At 39.3% G+C, this 22,771-nt stretch overlaps 2 protein-coding genes across 3 annotated transcripts; both read left to right on the plus strand.

The window, feature by feature from the left end:
- The first annotated feature begins 557 nt into the window (after positions 1 to 557).
- Positions 558 to 2,090, plus strand: LOC128215123 (basic proline-rich protein-like). Its single transcript, XM_052921844.1, has one exon. It carries the CDS (start codon positions 558 to 560, stop codon positions 2,088 to 2,090), a length of 1,533 nt encoding a protein of 510 aa, XP_052777804.1.
- A 411-nt stretch (positions 2,091 to 2,501) lies between these two features.
- On the plus strand, positions 2,502 to 18,070 carry LOC128213008 (protein-glutamine gamma-glutamyltransferase K-like). 2 transcript variants are annotated; one of them, XM_052918463.1, is made up of 17 exons: positions 2,503 to 3,063; positions 3,580 to 3,661; positions 4,057 to 4,214; positions 6,620 to 6,750; positions 7,334 to 7,487; positions 7,954 to 8,099; positions 8,444 to 8,557; positions 8,870 to 9,044; positions 9,353 to 9,503; positions 10,564 to 10,673; positions 11,082 to 11,247; positions 11,682 to 11,815; positions 15,255 to 15,346; positions 15,629 to 15,833; positions 16,316 to 16,488; positions 16,638 to 16,774; positions 17,286 to 18,070. In XM_052918463.1, the coding sequence occupies exons 1-17, from the start codon at positions 2,844 to 2,846 to the stop codon at positions 17,425 to 17,427; spliced, it is 2,490 nt and encodes an 829-aa protein (XP_052774423.1). In that variant the 5' UTR covers positions 2,503 to 2,843; the 3' UTR covers positions 17,428 to 18,070. The 2 variants fall into 2 exon arrangements, 1 of the variants encoding a protein (XP_052774423.1); XR_008257664.1 differs by lacking the exons at positions 16,638 to 16,774; positions 17,286 to 18,070 and having other exon boundaries at positions 2,502 to 3,063; positions 15,629 to 15,892; positions 16,316 to 16,440.
- Positions 18,071 to 22,771: the final 4,701 nt, after the last annotated feature.

The raw sequence follows: 22,771 nt of genomic DNA on the forward strand, positions 1-22,771 counted from the left end.
AATATATATTATCCTGTAACTTTTGATGTATCTGGTAATTTTATTAATGAAGTCAATGCTCTTAGTAGAACCTATGTATTAACGTTTTAACATATGATATTATGATCTTGAATCTTTTCAGGTATTTTGTTTGTCTGTCATTGGATAATCTATTATGTCGGAAAACAGCTAGTGTTATTTATGTATATCATAACCGACTTTAAATAAAGATTATCTTGTCTTATCTGTTCTATCTTATCTTATGGTTAGAAATGACGCTGATCACGAATCCTAAATCCAATTATCGCTCTCTGACCCCTTTGATTATAAACCCCCTCACCCCTGGGTTTACTATAGGTCTGTAATATATTGCTCTCAACGCTAATATCTTTTTTTTAAATTTTGAAGATATATCAGAACAGATTTTTGTTTCGTGATTTTCGCACAAATATACATAATATATGTTACATACATATAGAGACTACACCTTAATCATGTTACAAACTTGGACTTTACGTTAGTTTAAAAAGTATATTTTAAATACGGTCAAAATAGTATCAAAAGAAGAATAAGGAGATATGTCAGCAGCCACCACCTGGGCCAACCACGCCTTCACCAGGGCCAACCACAAGGCAAACCACGCCTACACCAGTCCAACCACGCCTTCACCTGGGCCAACCACAGGGCCAACCACGCCACCACCAGGGCCAGCCACGCCACCACCAGCGCCAAATACTCCACCATCAGGGCCAAACACGCCACCACCAGGGCCAGCCTCGCCACCACCAGCACCAACCACGCCATCACCAGCGCCAAACACTCCACCATCAGGGTCAACCACGCCACCACCAGGGTCAAACTACTCCACCAGCGCCAACTACTCCAGCGCCAACCACAAGGCCAACCACGCCACCACCAGGGCCAACCACTCCACCACCAGCGCCAACCACGCCACCACCAGGGGTAACCACGCCACCTCAGCGCCAACCACTCCACCACCAGCGCCAGCCACGCCACAACCAGGGCTTCCCACTCCACCACCAGCACCAACCAGGCCACCACCAGGTATAACCACTCCAGCACCAGGGCTTACCACTCCAACTGCAGGACTTACCACTCCACCACCAGGGCTTACCACTCCACCACCAGCGCCAACCACGCCAGCACCAGGGCTAACCACGCCACCACCAGGGCTTCCCACTCCACCACCAGCACCAACCAGGCCACAACCAGGTATAACCACTCCAGCACCAGGGCTTACAACTCCACCTGCAGGGCTTACCACTCCACCACCAGGGCTTACCACTCCACCACCAGCGCCAACCACTCCACCACCAGGGCTAACCACGCCGACACCAGGGCTTACCACTCCACCACCAGGGCTTACCACTCCACCACCAGCGTCAGCCACGCCACCACCAGGGCTAACCACTCCACCACCAGGGCCAACTACTTCACCACCAACACCAACCACGCCACCACCAGGGCTAACCATGCCACAACCAGGGCTAACCACGCTACCACTAGGTTTTACCACGCAACCACCAGTACCAACCACCTCACCACCAGGTCTAACCCCGCCACCACCAGGGTCAACCACGCCACCACCAGGGCTAGCCACTCCACGACCAGGGCCAACCACGCTACCACCAGGGGTAACCTCGCCACCACCAGGGCTAGCCACGCCAACTACAGGGCTTACCACTTCACCACCAGGGCTTACCACGCCACCACCAGGGCTAGCCATGCCACCACCAGGGCCAACCACGCCACCACCAGGGCCAACCACGCCACCACCAGGGCTTACCACGACACCACCAGGGCTTACCACGCCACCACCAGGGCTAACCACGCCACCACCAGGGCTAGCCACGCCACCACCAGGGCCAACAACGCCACCACCAGGGCTAGCCCCGCCAACTACAGGGCTTACCACGACACCACCAGGGCTTACCACGCCACCACCAGGGCTAACCACGCCAACTACAGGGCTTACCACGACACCACCAGGGCTTACCACGCCACCACCAGGGCCAACCACGCCACCACCTAAACCAATATTACACATATACAATATAACCACATTTTGGCATACTGAGTTTGTTCGCTGAAACTATACCGTTTTGAAAACTTTTTATTTTTTATCTTGGAATGAGCTAATTTTTGTGTAAATATCAGAAAACAAGTGATATAAGACTGTTGACAAAAGATCAGATCGCAATTATTCATATTTCCGTTCGAAAAATAATGTTTTATGGCTAAAAGCGTTACTACCGCAGTAGGAAAAATGCACTAAACATCAATTTTGAGCATAAATATGAAAACCTGGGTTCTATTTTTGTCACCAGTCTTACATCACAGATGTCCATGCATTTTTCGCAAAAAAAACTTTAAAAAAGTCGCCAAAGCATTCAATCTGTGAGAGCGCAGCTTTAAATACGTTTAAACCAATTAAATTGATTGCCTTTTCTTAATAATCCTACTATATATTTTTACGCACAGGTTTTGAACAAAAATAGACTTGAAACAGGAATGTATCATGTTACAAAAATCAAGCAATGCCTATTGACTGTGTGTCATAATAGTTTCATATCCATATTCATTTGAAATTATAAATAGTATTGACTTTAAAATTTTAAATGCATGGCCATGTAAATGAACTAAAATTGGAGTATAATTTCAAAATTGGGATTAAGTAGCATTTGAGCATAGTGACAAACACTGGTTACACTTCAATACGAATGCATAAAATACATGCAATCAGTGTTAATGCATGAAACTGAATATTCGAACATGATTTCAGAATAAGTACATGTTATGGTATCGCTTATTCAGAGTGTGAAGTGGTAAAATATAAGATCAAGATGTTTTCTCGGTATGGAAACACTCCTTACCTAGGCTACTCGGATCGTCAGCCATATGCTGGAAATTACAACATCAGTTCATACAGAAGGGGGGATGCCAGCGTAAGAACATCTTACTATGGACCAAGTCGGAGAACGCGATATTCCTGGGAGAGGGACAGCCTTATTAACAGAAACAGAGGCTCCAACACGTCACGAAGACCTGTCGCAAACCGAGAAGGTCAGTATGGTGGACACTCGTTTTTCTACATGAAGAATGATTTTTTTTTCTACTTCTGTTGCAGATTTATCCTTTGACTGTGAACGTGATTGTTTACTCACTTTATTAATGGTAGATAAATTATGTTCCATTCAAGACAACATTTCTCAATGGCTCATCCTACCAGGATACACGATAGGGCATTGATACGACACCATCTTTAAACATAGTCATATGTTTAGTTTACAATACAGACAAACCCGTTGGCTCGAACTCAAAGGGACCGGCGAAAAAACCTCGAGCCTCGGAGAGTTCGAGCCAAGCGGGGATGCGTAGCTTCAGTATATAGAAAACGGTCCCTTTAAAACTATTTCGAGCCAACGTCGAATTAGATCCAAGCGAGTTCGAGCCAAAGGGGTTCGACTGCATTTGTAACTAGGCAATTAACTAAATACTGAGCAAATGTTCTTAAAAGCATGATAAATAAATTTTCATGTAACAATGAAATATTTGCAAAACAAACATATTTTATTTAAGCTGCACCAAGTATAGAGCTGAGAAAGGCGCTGAATGTTGTAGGGGTAGATCTGCATATCCCGGACAACACACGGCAACACAGGTGGGGAATATCACCATGCTGACCATAGAACAATAGGTTTACTTTTGATATCAACACATTATTATTATTATTATTATTATTATTATTATTATTATTATTATTATTATTATTTTTATCATCGTCATCATCGTCATCATCATCATCATCATCATCATCATCATCATCATCATCACTATTATTATTATTATTATTATTATTATTATTATTATTATTATTATTATCGTTTGATTGCATTGAAAAAAGTTTTAAACTATAGGAACGAAAACAAAAAGCGAACAATAAGGTAAACAAGTCTAAACGTTTGTCTGACATAATTTCTTATTCCTATCTACTATGCAAGTTGATGCTGATTCTAACGGTAAACGCGTTAATCTTTTCAAGTGATTTCTTTACAGGACCGACGAGTACGATAGGACAAGCAGCAGGTCGGTCGGTGACCAACAACTTCCGGCAGAACTTGTCATCCGACGTGGTGACAGCTTCCGTATAACGTTGACGTTTGATCGACCGTACGATGTTGAGATGCATGACATTCGATTAAATTTCTCGTTGGGTAAGATTTGAAGAGCGCAGATAACATATGACACATGTTCAAATTTACTCCTACGCCAAAAAATATCAACATAATAAAAACTTTTCATTGCAGGAGTGAAGATTTTGACCTACATTTACAATGGTACTGAAATAATAATATAAGTATTTGTCCAAAGGTATTTGCATTCCTTAATATTGATTTTTGAATAATTAAATGTACCCCATCCATTCAAAACGATTACAGTTCAGAAACCATATATGTGTGCCGGACGTAAATTATAATATTCAAATGAATAATGAATAAAATTGTGTCCTACATTTTGAATGTCTCATATTTTATTTGTGCAGAAGGCTATTTATAACATTTCAGAATTCTATAGAATATTAAACCGCGTCCAATCTAAGAGCGTATTGCAAAGCGCGTGCTTTATTAAAAATGTAATTTATATCAGATTTTCAGTATTCTGATTTATAGAATGATGAATAAAAAATTGTCCTACATTTTGCATGCTGGGTAGAACTGATTTATAATTGCACTTTACATAATCGATATCTGTACCAATTTGCTCCGCCAATCGCCCACGAATACTTGCCAATATTGACTGGATTGTAGTGATCACCTAGACCTAGTCTCCTGACCTAAGTTTTCACCTTTAAAGTTATTAACAAACCGATAGAGAGATACGTTTATATTTGATCTGTCATGGGTCGTCAATAGTACACAATTTTATTTAACGTGATCATGAAATATGATAGTAAACAAGCCTTTGGTGAGCTAACTAGTTAACATATTTCCTGGACTACAATGTAGTTGAATAAAAATGTGTATCATATGACGACTCGTATTTATTTATTTTTTGTCTCAAACGAGTTCCAGTAAAAAAAAAACCATAAACAATCTGCCTATCTTAACTGCACTAGTGTTGAGCCGAATATCACAAAGCGATGTCATTTCCCGCGCTACATGCGTTGCTGCATTGCAGAAATGTTGCACCCGAACAAAATAAAATCACACATACATCCGATTGTTTATAATGTTTGTACGTTGGATGCATAATAAGATGATAACCAGTATAAATGACAACAAAAACATAATTCCAGACAAAATTTACTCTCTTTTAAAACGTGACGTCATATCCGGTTAGATGGTGTCATAATTTGTTAAATGTCCACTTCCTGTTTAAACACATTTAGTACCAAACGTCCTTCAATAACTGAAGACTAAATACCACGCTTTAGATGAAATTTGTATTAATGTTTTCAAATCAATCTTCATTATGAAATCAAAATGAGAAAGATATGCATGACTTGCTAGAATATTGACAATTTAGGAACTATATTTGCCTATACATTTGTTTGCAAACATTCGGAATGATATATTTTCTGACAAAAAAACACACTAGTGAAATTATTTATTTTGCATGTGTTATACAGAAAAATACGTGATGGCCATATTTAACCGGAAACAAGGTAAAACATGTGATAAAAAATAATTTTAAATACCACACCCTCTGTTTTCTCATTCCAGTTTCACAACTCTACCTATGTTCTGTTTCTTCTGTGAAATCCAATTATTACAGTTTCACAACTCTATCTACGTCCTGTTTCTCCAAGGTGAAATCCAAAAATTATTACAGTTTCACAACTCTACCTACGTCCTGTTTCTCCAAGGTGAAATCTAATCACTGCAGTTTCACAAATCTACCTAAATCCTGTTTCTCCAAGGTGAAATCCAATCACTGCAGTTTCACAAATCTACCTAAATCCAGTTTCCCCAAGGTGAAATCCAATCACTGCAGTTTCACAAATCTACCTAAGTCCTGTTTCTCCAAGGTGAAATCCAATCACTGCAGTTTCACAAATCTACCTAAGTCCTGTTTCTCCAAGGTGAAATCCAATCACTGCAGTTTCACAACTCTACCTATGTCCTGTTTCTCCAAGGTGAAATCCAATCACTGCAGTTTCACAACTCTACCTAAGTCCTGTTTCTCCAAGGTGAAATCCAATCACTGCAGTTTCACAACTCTACCTACGTCCTGTTTCTCCAAGGTGAAATCCAATCACTGCAGTTTCACAACTCTACCTAAGTCCTGTTTCTCCAAGGTGAAATCCAATCACTGCAGTTTCACAACTGTACCTATGTCCTGTTTCTCCAAGGAGAAATCCAATCACTGCAGTTTCACAACTGTGCCTACGTCCTGTTTCTCCAAGGTGAAATCCAATCACTGCAGTTTCACAACTCTACCTATGTCCTGTTTCTCCAAGGTGAAATCCAATCACTGCAGTTTCACAACTCTACCTATGTCCTGTTTCTCCAAGGTGAAATCCAATCACTGCAGTTTCACAACTCTACCTATGTTCTGTTTCTCGAAGGTGAAGTCCAATCACTGCAGTTTCACAACAATCCTGTTTCGTTTCTTCTAGGTGAAGTGAAATCATCTGAGCAGGGTACGGAAGTGGAGTTTTATGTCTACGAAAAAGGAAGGGTGGCGTTCAAGCCATTCCAATGGGATGGCTGTATAGTTCAGCTGCGTAGCAACTCCGTCACAGTGGAGGTATGGATAAATTACCATTGCACGGTGAACTGTTGACGTACAAAAGCAGCGCAGGTCTCGTGCTTTTTATCAGATTATCAAGGGACATAACTCGACAAATAATAAAGCTATGATAGAGTCATGTTCGTATTGACATTTAAACATTTTATTTTCAATAACAATTCTCTTCGACTTTGTCTACGCTTTGTCAAACAATAATATTTTCTAATGGTTTATGACGTCAGAGAGATTGCGATATACTACTTGTACTGGCACGTGGACGTGTAGACCTTTTGTGATCTACGTCATCAAAGTATGTGTACATTGTACAAGTTCACACTACAAGGTCTACTTTAAAGAAGAAATAAGCGACTTTTAAACCCTCGACTTTTACACGTCGTGTATTGCAACCTCTCTTATACTTCGAAAAATAGACGAGAATAAAATGAGTCGTTATGAAAATGATTTGTTAAACGCTCAGCTCTCGTGTTTGTCACGTGTGTATAAATACATGATAAAATGATATAATATAATGTATTCCATTATCAATGATGATGTCCACTATAGTGTATACTTTCATAGACGTACCTTTTATAACTTTAAGGTCAATGTATCAGCATATTGCATCGTTGGAGAATGGACTATGCAGGTGAAAACATATGTTGCTGAAAAAGACCACGCCGGACGAGAAGCAGTTAAAGAATTCGCTTACGAACATGATACAGACATCACAATTCTCTTTAACCCATGGTGTAAAGGTATGCTGAAAAATACTATATTTTAAATAATAATGGTGGTTTTTATATTGAAAATTCGTGGTAAAGATTATTAGGTCAGGGACATATATACATGTCCCCTTACCAAAAGAACACACCCATACGCAATTGCGTGCAAGCATACAATGTACATACCATTATAAAAAAACAGTATATGAGTATAATGAATAGTTTGAACATAAATTATAAAAAGCTGACATTGTATTTTACAGAAAAGTGAGTCAAAGAATAATTTTACTTAGAAAACATAACTGGTTGTATATAGCAACTGAAAGAATATGGTAATTTCCTAAATCCTAAAGCTAAATCTATCACTAACAATGTTTTAGTATAACATGTACACCGCGAGATTACCATGATCATTTAAAGTTGTTTAATGCAACGAGCTTGAATCTCGAACTAAAGTAAATTTAATCAAATATGATTTCACTACTACAAAAAACACCAGAGGACGGAACATTCATGCCGAAAATGCGGGGCCCTGATCACCCGAACGAAACCTATGACTTGAATGAGTATGTGCTCAACCCAGCTGGCTGTGTTTACCGGGGAAACGCTTGGACCCGAGGTGCAAAGCCGTGGAACTTCGGACAGGCATGTTCTTACTTTAAGTACCATTCGGGGTGGGTTGCTGTTGGGCTTGTGCCTGTGTACTTATATTTATATTGCATAAACACTCTTTGCTTATTAATAAGGAATTAATATACATTATTTAACGCCCTTCATAGTCGTACCAATGATTAATTATTGATTCGAGCCTACATCTACCGAATGAAAATTCACAGTAAGATTTGAACCGGAGTGTGCTGTTTAATGAACATCGATAAATATTATGTTGATGAGTTAAGCGATTTATCTTTTATACACAAGAAAACACTGTTATTTGGAGAAATTACGTTTCACAAACATTTTCAACACAATAATTTTCATCATTTCAGTTTGACGAGGGAATTCTTGATGTTGCGCTCTTCTTGATGAGGCGTGGCTTCAAGGAAGTCAATTTGAGAGGGATGTCCGATCCGGCTACCGTGGCTAGAATGATTGCGCAATGGGTAAGATAAAAAAAAATGTAGTATAGCGGAACTATGTGTTACCTACAATTATGTAGAGTTATGAGGTTTAAGAGGTCCACATATTTGCTCTCTATAATACAACTGCATTGCACTTTTCCTATCTGGACGATTTTTAACAAAACTTATAACATATTCCTGATTCGTAAATCTACTTCGACAGTTTGAAAAAATAAAATAATAATAATATCTTTATGTAGGTACTACCTATTTTCCTTAAGAAAAGGGACCATGTTTCTTATTTAATGACGCAGTCTAACTGCAAATGTATGCAAACCTATCTCCATTTCCAAGGTGAATTCTCGAGATGATGAAGGTATTTTGGTCGGTAACTGGACTGGAAAGTATTTTGGAGGAACAAAGCCAACAGCATGGGCCGGTAGTGTGAAAATCCTGCAACAGTATAAACAAACAGGAAGGCCTGTGAAATATGCTCAGTGCTGGGTATTTTCCTGCGTTACTACTACCGGTACGCGTTTTTTTAAAAATGAATTGTGTATTTAACGTTAGATTAAGTTGTTTTTCAATTATTTAAGTAAAGTTTTAACCCGAAGTTGTTTCTCTTATAAGGATTTGTTCATTTCCAGTCAAAAACAACTTCAGTTGTATATATTCGGGTTAACAATGTCATAAATATTTACATTTAACTTCGCTGCAGTACTATTTAAAAAAAATAAGAACTACTTTACTGATGTACCGGCATACACCCGAGGTGGTCTTCGATAGAAAATGACCAAGGCTTTCCTAATGGTTTGTTTAATGTGTTCATCCTCACAGTGTGTAGAGCCCTAGGAATACCCTGTCGGACGGTGACCAACTTTGCTTCCGCTCACGACACAGAAGACAGCTTGTGTATTGAGAAATACTTCCAGAAACGTGGGGGAACTCTGGAGAAAGTTGACGTTTCTTTTTCACATGACTCCATCTGGTACGCATAAGCAGGTTTTAACTACTGGTTCCCCTTGTACAATGTTAATCACCGCATTGTGGTTTTATATGTACACGACCAAAGCCAAAACTAGAAGAAGAAAAACACAAGTTTATTCATGATTCCTTAATAAGGTAACACAGACAGTGACAAGGCTATTACCCAATTTTCTAATAACTATACAGTCGAACCCCTTTGGCTCGAACTACCAAGGACCGGCGAAAATACATCGAGCCTCTGAAAAAAATCAAGCCAAGCGGGCATGTTTACATTCAGTATAAAGAAATCGGCTATTTACATCTTGTTCGAGCCAACGGTGATTTCGAGCAAAGCGAGTTCGAGCAAACGGGTTTCGACTGTAGTTTGATAATTGAGTAATGTTTATCGTGTTGGTATGACTTTGGTCTCTCGATTACTTTCTGTTGGTCTTAAAGCTGCACTCTCAAAGATTTACCGTTTTGACTACTTTTTCTATTTTTGGTCTTGGAATGAGCCAATTTTCGCATCAATATCTGAAAGCCAATTATATTAGACTTCTGACAAAAGATTCGCAGATTTATATATTTTCGTTCGAAAACTAATGCTTTATGGCTAAAAGCGTTACTAATGGTTTAAGAAAAATGTATAACACATCAATTTTTGAACTTAAATATGAAAATCTGCGATCTAATTTTGGTCACCAGTCTTATTTTACTGGTTTCCGTGCATTTTCGCATAAATTGGCTCGTTCCAAGACAAAAAAAAAATAAAAAAAAAGTTGTCAAAACGTTCAATCGGTGATAGTTCAGCATTAATACTTTTGCCTTTAAACAACATCTGGGTCAAAGAATCCTTTGTTTTACTATTGTATTTAAGCCGCTGAAAACTCATTAAAGCAAACATTTTTCGATGTGGGTTTTATGGTTATAAATCACTTATATTTACTCAATTGGGCTTAGCAACATTCTCTGCACTTTACTACTGATCTATGTAACCATGCGTATCGAAGAAGAGATTTTATGGAATTTGCTTCCATTGACAGAATACTACCGATTCATTTATAAAAAATATACATATGCAGGAATTTCCACGTCTGGAACGAAGTGTGGATGTCTCGACCTGACCTCGACACGCATGGGCGGTTTGATGGTTGGCAGGTCATTGATTCCACGCCGCAAGAGAAGAGCAATGGTACGTTTAGTACTGTTTCATTACCAATCTCGTTCGGTGATTCAACACATATCCGTCTCGACCACAAGGGCAGGGTGCGTTGTTTTGACACACCAAGCCCCCACCCCCCTTTCTGTAAAGATAATAGAACAAAAAAAGTCCGTTGCAAGTTATCACAAGTTACAGTTACCCCATCATATTTATACTAATAAAGGATAAGGAGTGAGGGGCGTGGTGTGTCGAAACAACGCACCCTGCCCCTGTGGTCTCGACCTGCAAACTCGACGGACAAATGTTAACACAACGAACTCGACGTGATAGAGGTCACCAGAAAAGCGTCCTTTCATTATATCCCCTTTATAATAGGAGAAACAGCAGGCATTATCAGAGAAATTCAACCTATTGTTTTCACTGTATGTTCTGTTTCAGGTGTGTTTACATGCGGCCCCGCCCCATTAGCGGCAATCAAAGAAGGCATGTGTAACATCAAATACGACACTGGGTTCGTGTTTGCTGAGGTAAATGCGGATGAAGTTCACTGGGAACAACTACCAAAGTTTGGCACATTGAGGCGTTTAAAGCTGAACACTGCAGAGTAAGTCATCATGAACAGTATGTTTGTTTGAAGCTTTTTTTTTTTAGAATTTCAAAGTGTGTATCTGTATTTTCAGTTCATAGGTTTTTATGAACAATTATGTATAGAAGTTGATAGGACATTCCAAGAAGCCAAACCTGATTGATGTTTTGTTTAAAGACAACGGCAAAAAGCCAAATGATTAACAGACAAACGAAAAATACACAGAACATTAAACTTATTACATTTATTATACTATTACATTGAAATATACTTGGCTGTTTCAGCCTTCCTAGTTTTGTTATGTTTGCCATATAGGTCATCATTTCAAAATAAAAACGGTACAACATTTATTATGTACGTTAATGTTTGACCTTAACTACGAAAAGTAAACTACGAAATATGCTAGAATAAAACACTTTTCACTGTCAAACAAACTAACCTGTTTTGCGCAGTGTTGGCAAGAATATTAGCACCAAATATCCTGACGGACATCCGTACGAGATACCGATTACGAGCCGCAGTCACAATGTCCCGTTTTCGGAGATGAGACGATTTGATATAACCCAATTGTACAAGTATCGTGAAGGTATAATAACAGTTACACAATGAAAACTGCAGGGACAAGCCCAGCAGTCAAACATTAGAAAATGAACCCTGCTCGGGGGCACAAGACAAGGGCCCAAACGACAATGAACTATAAACACAAACACATTTACATCAGGTACACAAACATAAACACAAACACATTAACATCAGGTACACAAACATAAACACAAACACATTAACATCAGGTACACAAACATAAACACAAACACATTTACATCAGGTACACAAATATAAACACAAACACATTATCATCAGGTACACAAATATAAACACAAACACATTATCATCAGGTACACAAATATAAACACAAACACATTATCATCAGGTACACAAACATAAACACAAACACATTATCATCAGGTACACAAACATAAACACAAACACATTTACATCAGGTACACAAATATAAACACAAACACATTATCATCAGGTACACAAATATAAACACAAACACATTTACATCAGGTACACAAATATAAACACAAACACATTAACATCAGGTACACAAATATAAACACAAACACATTAACATCAGGAACACACATATAAACACAAACACATTAACATCAGGAACACAAATATAAACACAAACACATTAACATCAGGTACACAAATATAAACACAAACACATTTACATCAGGTACACAAATATAAACACAAACACATTTACATCAGGTACACAAATATAAACACAAACACATTTACATCAGGTACACAAATATAAACACAAACACATTTACATCAGGTACACAAATATAAACACAAACACATTAACATCAGGTACACAAATATAAACACAAACACATTAACATCAGGTACACAAATATTAACACAAACACATTTACATCAGGTACACAAACATAAACACAAACACATTTACATCAGGTACACAAATATAAGCACAAACACATTTACATCAGGTACACAGATATAAAGACAAACACATTTACATCAGGTACACAAATATAAAGACAAACACATTTACATCAGGAACACAAATGTAAACACAAACACATTAACATCAGGTACACATATATAAAGACAAACACATTAACATCAGGTACACAAAGATAAACACAAACACATTTAAATCAGGTACACAAATATAAACACAAACACATTTACATCAGGTACACAAATATAAACACAAACACATTTACATCAGGTACACAAATATAAACACAAACACATTTACATCAGGTACACAAATATAAACACAAACACATTTACATCAGGTACACAAATATAAACACAAACACATTTACATCAGGTACACAAATATAAACACAAACACATTAACATCAGGTACACAAATATAAACACAAACACATTTACATCAGGTACACAAATATAAACACAAACACATTTACATCAGGTACACAAATATAAAGACAAAAAAAAACTCAACTTACACCACATACGCAAATACAAACACCAAAAACAAACTTACACCACATATACAAATACAACCACCAAAAAACAAACTAACACCACATATACAAATATAACCACCAAAAACAAACTAACACCACATATACAAATACAACCACCAAAAACAAACTTACACCACATACACAAATACAACCACCAAAAACAAACTAACACCACATATACAAATACAACCACCCAAAACAAACTTACACCACATACACAAATACAACCACCAAAAACAAACTAACACCACATATACAAATACAACCACCAAAAACAAATTAACACCACATATACAAATACAACCACCAAAATCAAACTTACACCACATATACAAATACAACCACCAAAAACAAACTAACACCACATATACAAATACAACCACCAAAAACAAACTAACACCACATATACAAATACAACCACCAAAATCAAACTAACACCACATATACAAATACAACCACCAAAATCAAACTAACACCACATATACAAATACAACCACCAAAAACAAACTAACACCACATATACAAATACAACCACCAAAAACAAACTAACACCACATATACAAATACAACCACCAAAAACAAACTAACACCACATTTACAAATACAACCACCAAAATCAAACTAACACCACAAATACAAATACAACCACCAAAAACAAACTAACACCACATATACAAATACAACCACCAAAAACAAACTAACACCACATATACAAATACAACCACCAAAATCAAACTAACACCACATATACAAATACAACCACCAAAAACAAACTAACACCACATACACAAATACAACCACCAAAAACAAACTAACATCACATATACAAATACAACCACCAAAATCAAACTAACACCACATGCACAAATACAACCACCAAAATCAAACTAACACCACATATACAAATACAACCACCAAAATCAAACTAACACCACATACACAAATACAAACACCTTAAACAAGCTAACACCACATATACAAATACAACCACCAAAATCAAACTAACACCACATACACAAATATAACCACCAAAATCAAACTTACACCACATACACAAATACAACCACCAAAAGCAAACTTACACCACATACACAAATACAACCACCAAAAACAAACTTACACCACATACACAAATACAACCACCAAAATCAAACTTACACCACATACACAAATACAACCACCAAAATCAAACTTACACCACATACACAAATACAACCACCAAAATCAAACTTACACCACATACACAAATACAACCACCAAAATCAAACTTACACCACATACACAAATACAAACACCAAAATCAAACTTACACCACATACACAAATACAACCACCAAAATCAAACTTACACCACATACACAAATACAACCACCAAAATCAAACTTACACCACATACACAAATACAACCACCAAAATCAAACTTACACCACATACACAAATACAACCACCAAAATCAAACTTACACCACATACACAAATACAACCACCAAAATCAAACTTACACCACATACACAAATACAACCACCAAAATCAAACTTACACCACATACACAAATACAACCACCAAAATCAAACTAACACCACATACACAAATACAACCACCGAAAAACTTGAATTACACCACAAATTCAAATACAAACACCGAAAAACTCAATTTACACGACATACAGAAATAAAAACACCACAAACAAACCATACCCTCATCAAATTTTCTTTACCGTTAAATGATGGAATTACTGCCTTAGAAGGGGGAAAAAGACATAGCTATTGTAGAACGCCCACTTGAATTCGTGTTTCATATTTTTATTTAGCTAAAAATGAAAGGTTATGATTTATTTTTCTGTTATATTTGAATATTAAACAAGCATTATGCAAATCATACACTGGTAACGTTTGCGGCAAAAATGTTCTTAAAATAAATGTTGAAACTACAAAGCCTATTTAGAGATGCTTTTGCAATTCGAGAAAAGGAGTTCATTTTACTATCAGGCAGCGAAGCTGAAAGGCGAGCTGTAATGATGGCACACCAGACGGCCAAGGCACCGATACCTGACACATATGCCGTAGAAAAAGAACAAGAGGTACAGTACATGTATAGCATAAGTGCATTTTAAACATGCCATAGCAGTTTACCATTCTCGAAAATTGGACGCCCTTAGACTTCAATATAAAACAAAATATAATCCAATTAAGGGAATATTTGCTCGTTTCGAGTTGACGTCGTATATTGTCTGATATACTCGGTTTGATAATCTAAAGAAAGTGTCATTTAAAGTAAGGCTTACTCGCTCAATCAGATATATTTTTCTTTTGGTTTCAATCTTAATTCATTTATAATGCCTTACAATTGTCTTTTGCTCCAGTTTTTGAAGTTCAAGTTGTTGCACAGTAACGAGGTGATGATCGGATCGGATCTGGATGTCGATCTGGTAGCCTTTAACCACACCGGAACTGAACAAACGGTCACCGCCGCTTTCATCAAAGTCTATCCGAAAACTTACGACGGCAAGACTGGGCCAATGTTCTTCAAAAGGGATTTTGATTGGGTGAAAGTACGTCCTGGAGGAAGTGAGTAAATGATACATAACGTTTCGAAAGGAAGTCAATTGGGTGATAATTTTTTAAGGGTAAGAGAAAAAATGATTTATGATAATTATGCTTTCCTGTGATTTATCATTGAAATGAAAATTGTTTTTCGCTGTTTCAAACTTGTTTTACTCTTTTGGCGCTCACTTAGTGAAATGTATTGCGATCTTACAACACTGAAACACACAATTATGTACATCCTGCATTTATTTATATTTTTGCTATTACTACACGTTGCAGCTCAATGCATACATGTCTCTTTAACTGTTTCCTGTCGAAAATGGTACGAACGTTTCATCTTTTTTGAACGATAGCCTTGAAGGCCATGCGTCGGTTGAATTTAGAAAAACGTCTATTTTGTATCACATTTATCATAATTACGTGCAGGTTGCACACTATTATGATACACAGAGCATTTCAAAACCAAAATGATTGTTGTTAACCAAGTTTCAGTATAATTCCAGACGTACCTATGCGAGCCACCATTACGGTACGAGATTACCTGCCTCACATTTTCGAGCTTGCAAATTTGTTCATCGAGGCTTCAGCCAGTGTACAGTCAACGGGCTCACAGCCGCCACAGTCGGTCTACAAGTCACATGATTTCCGCTTCCGTCGCCCGGATATGTATGTCAAGGTATTTTGTGGTTAGGTTGAAATTCGAGCAAAGACGTGTTAAAGAAATTCCGTATTAGAACTACACATCGCCGATTTCAAGACCAATGATACACTTGTAGATTGTTACGTAAAACCCTAAACGAATATACGCACATATGTATAATACAGGCACCAGAGCGATGTTACATAGGGCGGCTATCACAGTTTGAGGTGACCTTTCGCAACCCTCTACCTGTTCGTCTGGTGAACTGTGACATATCTATGGAAAGCGATGCCTTTGAAGATATTCGAGACGAACGTGTCCCGTGAGTATTTACATTTTAACTTAGTGACAGTCAAGTTTTAAGCAGGTGCTCGGGGCGTCGACTGTGCTGCACCTACCTTGGCTGTAAATCATCAGGTCACAATTTCTTGAAACTTCTTAAGCTTAACAGGCCTAAGTAGTTTATTTAAAATAACAAAACACATACTATAAATGTGATTTTGGTCATTAAAATATATTTTATTGTGATAACATTAAAAGTAATTCCTGTCTTCTAACTCATAATGAAGATAATATTACGCGAATTAAAGACAAAGAAAAATAGTGAGATTAGCCTAATCCTGTTATAAGGGACTTGAGCAGATTCGAGAAACTTGAACCAGTTTTAATCCTTTTTATGCATTTTTGACTTTTAACATATCTCTATTCTACAAGGTTCTTTTAACTAACCAGTCACAAGTACCAACGCTTTGGACGTTATGTTTAAAATCATGGATGCCAAAACAACGGCGACACCTGTCACATTAGTTGAGATCCTTCCTTATTTATTTCAGTGATGTTCCCGAATGGGGCGTCTTCAGTAAGACTTTCCGTTTGGTTCCACGGCGACTGAGGGGACACCACGTGGTGTTCAGTTTTGACTGCAGCACCTTGGAGGACATATCCGGGTCTGCTTCAGTGTATATCGAGCGATAAATGTTCCCACTAACGAATACTACAAGCTGACTTATACCTTCGTTTCTGAAAAAGGAAAGGCTTACAGACCCGATTCAATAGGCCTATGTTTACTTTGTTGTTGTTGCTGTTGTTGTTGTTTTTTCTTTTGTGTGTTTCGTACTTGTTATACTTTATATGCGCTCCTTTGTGTCAGTGTTTTCTTATCATCAAAAATCCGAAAATTCATGTCGCTATACTAACACTTATTTCACTCGCCATATACAGTTGTCATGTTTTAATGACCTGCTTTAGTTTTCTTTCGTTTACATTTTTTTCAGATTTTAATATAACTAGCTCATTATATGTTTTGATATGATAATGAGTCATGTATGAATTAGTTGACTCAGTTGTTACATTCGTTAGTACATTCATACATTATATGAATCTTCTTACTCACTGACATTATATTGCTGTGAAAACTACTTTTTAGTCCGATGGAACCTTATTAAAAACATGAATCCCTACCAAGACCTCGGTGAAGACAAAGAACAATGACAAGTACGAGACACATTTAAATAGTAGATAAAATGATTTAGGATGTTAAATTCTAGGATACAGAATACATTTGGTACTTATTTTATCGCATTATTTAACATTTTATCGAATTAAACATTTAACTTCACATTGTCATAATGTTATAGGCTTTACAGCTTAATCAGTATAATGCATCATGTGATGATAAACGCTGATAATTGCTCGAATAATATGTAAATATTGACATCCTTGTGGCTTAAGATAACACTACGCATGGTCGACAGTGTTCTACTAGGGTCCGTGAGGCCCGATGGAACACAACATCTCGGTCAACAGTGTTTGCCAATAGTCATTGAGTGCAAAAGGGTGCACTCAGCCTCGGTCGACAGTGTTTGCCAATAGTCATTGGGTGCAAAAGGGTGCACTCAGCCTTGGTCGACTGTGTTTGCCAATAGTCTTTGAGTGCAAAAGGGTGCACTCAGCCTCGGTCGACGGTGTTTGCCAATAGTCATTGAGTGAAAAAGGGTGCATTAGCCTCGTTCGACAGTGTTTGCCAATAGTCCTTGGGTGCATAAGGGTACACTCAGCCTCGGTCGACGGTGTTTGCCAATAGTCATTGGGTGAAAAAGGGTGCATTCAACCTCGGTCGACGGTGTTTGCCAATAGTCCTTGGTTGCATAAGGGTACACTCAGCCTCGGTCGACAGTGTTTGCCAATAGTCATTGGGTGCAAAAGGGTGCACTCAACCTCGTTCGACAATGTTTGCCAATAGTCATTGGGTGCAAAAGGGTGCACTCTACCTTGGTCGACAGTCGTTGCCAATAGTCCTTGAGTGCAAAAGGGTGCACTCAGCCTTGGTCGACAGTGTTTGCCAATAGTCATGACAATGTTTGCCAATAGTCATTGAGTGCAAAAGGGTGCACTCAGCTTTGGTCGACAGTCGTTGCCAATAGTCCTTGAGTGCAAAAGGGTGCACTCAGCCTTGGTCGACAGTGTTTGCCAATAGTCATGACAGTGTTTGCCAATAGTCATTGAGTGCAAAAGGATGCACTCAGCTTTGGTCGACAGTCGTTGCCAATAGTCCGTGAGGGCAAAAGGGTGCACTCAGCTTTGGTCGACAGTGTTTGCCAATAGTCGTGACAGTGTTTGCCAATAGTCATTGAGTGCAAAAGGGTGCACTCAGCCTCGGTCGACTGTGCTTGCCAAATGTCCTTGAGTGCAAAAGGGTGCACTCAGCCTTGGTCAACAGTGTTTGTCAATAGCCATGACAGTGTTTGCCAATAGCCATTGAGTGCAAAAGGGTGCACTCAGTCTCGGTCGATAGTGTTTGCTGATGGTCCCTGAGGTCGATTGAACACTAAGCCTCGTTGTTCAGTGTTTTCCAATGTACCTTAAGACCTGAGGGGACACTAAGCCTCAGTGGACAACATTTGTCGATGGTTCATATGGTCCGAATAAACAAAAGAAGCCTATTGCCGATGTTCCGTGAGACCCACGAAACACTTAGCCACGACAAATAGCAGTTGTCGATAATCTTTGAGGTCGGATGAAATACTAAACCTCCGTCATTGCGGTCCTTGGGGTCTGAAATAAGTTACCTGAAATATTTCATCTGAAAAGTTTTATAACAATTGCTATGTCTCTGCTAAGCTATTTCATTGAAATTTTAATTCTTCACGAATATTCGAATACCCATTTTGGTATCCGAATACTTGCGTGATATCCGGATATCCGGATACTAGGCTATTCGCTTTCAACCCTAGAAATAACACAAAGCCTGGATAACTAGTGTTTGCCGATAGTCCTTGGGGCACAAGGGAGAACCAATCCTCGTTAGAAAGTGTGTGTCTATGGTTAAAGAGGTCCGATGAAACACACTGCCTCGGTGGACATTGTTTTCCGATAGTACTTGATGCACACAGGAACACTTAGCCTCGTTTGACAGTGTTTGCCGATAGTTTAAGAGGTCTGTGGGATCACTAGAAATCGGTGGACAGTGTTTGCCGATTGTCATTGAGGCCCGTGGGACACTTACCCACGGTACAGTGTTTGTCAATGGTCCTTGAAGCCCGTGGTACACTAACCCGCGGTACGCAGTGTTTGCCGATGGTCCTTTAGACAAGAGGTATACTTACCAACGGTACAGTGTTTGCCGATGGTCCTTGAGGCCCGGTACACCAACCCACGGTACAGTGTTTGTCGATGGTCCTTGAGGCCCGGTACACTAACCCACGGTACAGTGTTTGCCGATGGTCCTTGAGGCCCGGTACACTAACCCACGGTACAGTGTTTGTCGATGGTCCTTGAGGCCCGGTACACTTACCCACGGTACAGTGATTGTCGATGTTCCTTTGGGCCCGAGGTACACTAACCCACGATACAGTGTTTGCCGATGGTCCTTGAGGCCCGGTACACTAACCCACGGTACAGTGTGTGTCGATGTTCCTTTGGGCCCGAGGTACACCAACCCACGGTACAGTGTTTGTCGATTGTCCTTGAGGCCCGAGGTACACTGACCAACGGTACAGTGTTTGCCGATTGTCCTTTAGTCCCAAGGTACACTGACCAACGGTAGAGTGTTTGTCAATGGTCCTTGAGGCCAGAGTTACACTAATCCACGGTACAAAGTGTTAACCAATGGTCCTTTAGACCCTAGGTACACTAACCTACGGTACACAGTGTTTGCCGATGGTCCTTGAGGCCCGATGTACACTAACCCACGGTACAGTGTTTGTCGATGGTCCTTGAGGCCCGAGGTAAACTAACCAACGAAACACAGTGTTTGTCGACGATCCTTGAGGCCCGAGGTACACTGACCAACGGTACAGTGTTTGTCGACGGTCCTTGAGGCCCGAGGTACACTGACCAACGGTACAGTGTTTGCCGATGGTCCTTTAGTCCCAAGGTACACTGACCAACGGTAGAGTGTTTGTCAATGGTCCTTGAGGCCAGAGTTAAACTAATCCACGGTACAAAGTGTTAACCAATGGTCCTTTAGACCCTAGGTACACTAACCTACGGTACACAGTGTTTGCCGATGGTCCTTGAGGCCCGATGTACACTAACCCACGGTACAGTGTTTGTCGATGGTCCTTGAGGCCCGAGGTAAACTAACCAACGAAACACAGTGTTTGTCGACGGTCCTTGAGGCCCGAGGTACACTGACCAACGGTACAGTGTTTGTCGACGGTCCTTGAGGCCCGAGTAACACTAACCAACGGTACAGTGTTTGTCGACGGTCCTTGAAGCCCGAGGTAAACTAACCAACGGTACAGTGTTTGTCGACGGTCCTTGAGGCCCGAGGTAAACTAACCAGCGGTACAGTGTTTGTCGACGGTCCTTGAGGCCCGAGGTAAAAAAAAAAACAACGGTACACAGTGTTCGTCGACGGTCCTTGAGGCTCGAGGTACAGCAACCAACGGTACAGTCTTTGTCGACGGTCCTTGAGGCCCGAGGTAAACTAACCAACGGTACAGTGTTTGTCGACGGTCCTTGAGGCCCGAGGTAAACTAACCAACGATACAGTTTTTGTCGACGGTCCTTGAGGCCCGAGGTACACTGACCAACGGTACAGTCTTTGTCGACGGTCCTTGAGGCCCGAGGTACAGTAACCCACGGTACAAAGTGTTAACCAATGGCCCTTAGGCCCGCGGTACACTAACATACGTCACACAGTGTTTGCCGATGGTCCTTTAGACCCTAGGTACACTAACCTACGGTACACCGTGTTTGTCGATGGTCTTTGAGGCCCGAGGTAAACTAACCTACGGTACACCGTGTTTGCCGATGGTCATTGAGGCCCGAGGGACACTAACCAACGGTACAGTGTTTGCTGATGGTCCCTGATGACCGAGGGGACACTAACCCACGGTACAGTGTTTGCCGATGGTCAGTAATGCCCAAGGGGACACTAACCCACGGTACAGAGTGTTTGCCGATGGTCAATGAGGCATGCAGGAACATTATGCCTCGGTCAAGAGTGTTTGCCCTGTGTCCTTTATTACCGAGGTAGCATTAAGCCTTGTTCTTTAGTGCCAGCCTATGATCTTTGAGGGCACTTAGCCTCGGACAACAGTGTTAACCGATTTTCTTTTACATCCAAGGGAATACTAAATATGAGTTGACAGTGTTTGCCGATGATGTTTGGGGCTCTAGCGAACACTATGCATCTGTTTACAGCTTTTACTTGTAATTAGTACGAATTCATCAATTGCAAATTCAATGTTGAAGAACTGCATTATATATGCAAACTAATTTATTAAAGATATAATATAGTTACAGAACCCGCAAGCCGAGTTATTGAGATTATATACGATCGACAACGAAGGGAACCAAAAAACAAAGGACACTTTAACATGGTATATTGTAGTCATAAGTAGCAGAACCGAAATGTATGTTAAAGTCGTCCATTCCTTGTTTATGTCTTTAAACTTTAAAACCCCATTAAGTATCAAGCAACAAGCTACATTAATTTGTTCATCATTAGATTTGCCTGTTCTGCTAGATTAATTATACAAAAAGATCTATTCATGTGCGGAATGGTTCTTAATTGGCATCGTATTTCATGACATTGTCTTTAAATCACACAAGTGTAATACCAGTAGTTGGACATGTACGATTGATTAACATTGATGTTTTAACCACAAGCCTGGTATAGGGAATAAACGAGGTAAGTTTATCGTTATTTATTGTTTCATTTCTTTTTTAAAGAAAAATGTACAAAAATGCTCCACATTGATTCAAATTACACGCCATTTTATACCATTCAGGTGTCAGTGTTTACAACAGTGTTTTAATCGAATAAATATGGTGTAATATAAAAAATATTAACTTTAACGATTCTAAATAG

This window comes from Mya arenaria, chromosome 13 (assembly GCF_026914265.1).
Source record: "Mya arenaria isolate MELC-2E11 chromosome 13, ASM2691426v1".
NCBI lineage: Eukaryota > Metazoa > Mollusca > Bivalvia > Myida > Myidae > Mya > Mya arenaria.

Coding starts and splice junctions, on each gene's coding strand:
- LOC128215123 (XM_052921844.1), top strand. CDS start 558: ATGTCAGCAGCCACCACCTGGGCCAACCACGCCTTCACCAGGGCCAAC.
- LOC128213008 (XM_052918463.1), top strand. CDS start 2,844: ATGTTTTCTCGGTATGGAAACACTCCTTACCTAGGCTACTCGGATCGT. Junction 6,751..7,333: donor GCAACTCCGTCACAGTGGAG/GTATGGATAAAT, acceptor TATAACTTTAAG/GTCAATGTATCAGCATATTG. Junction 16,775..17,285: donor ATTCGAGACGAACGTGTCCC/GTGAGTATTTAC, acceptor TATTTATTTCAG/TGATGTTCCCGAATGGGGCG.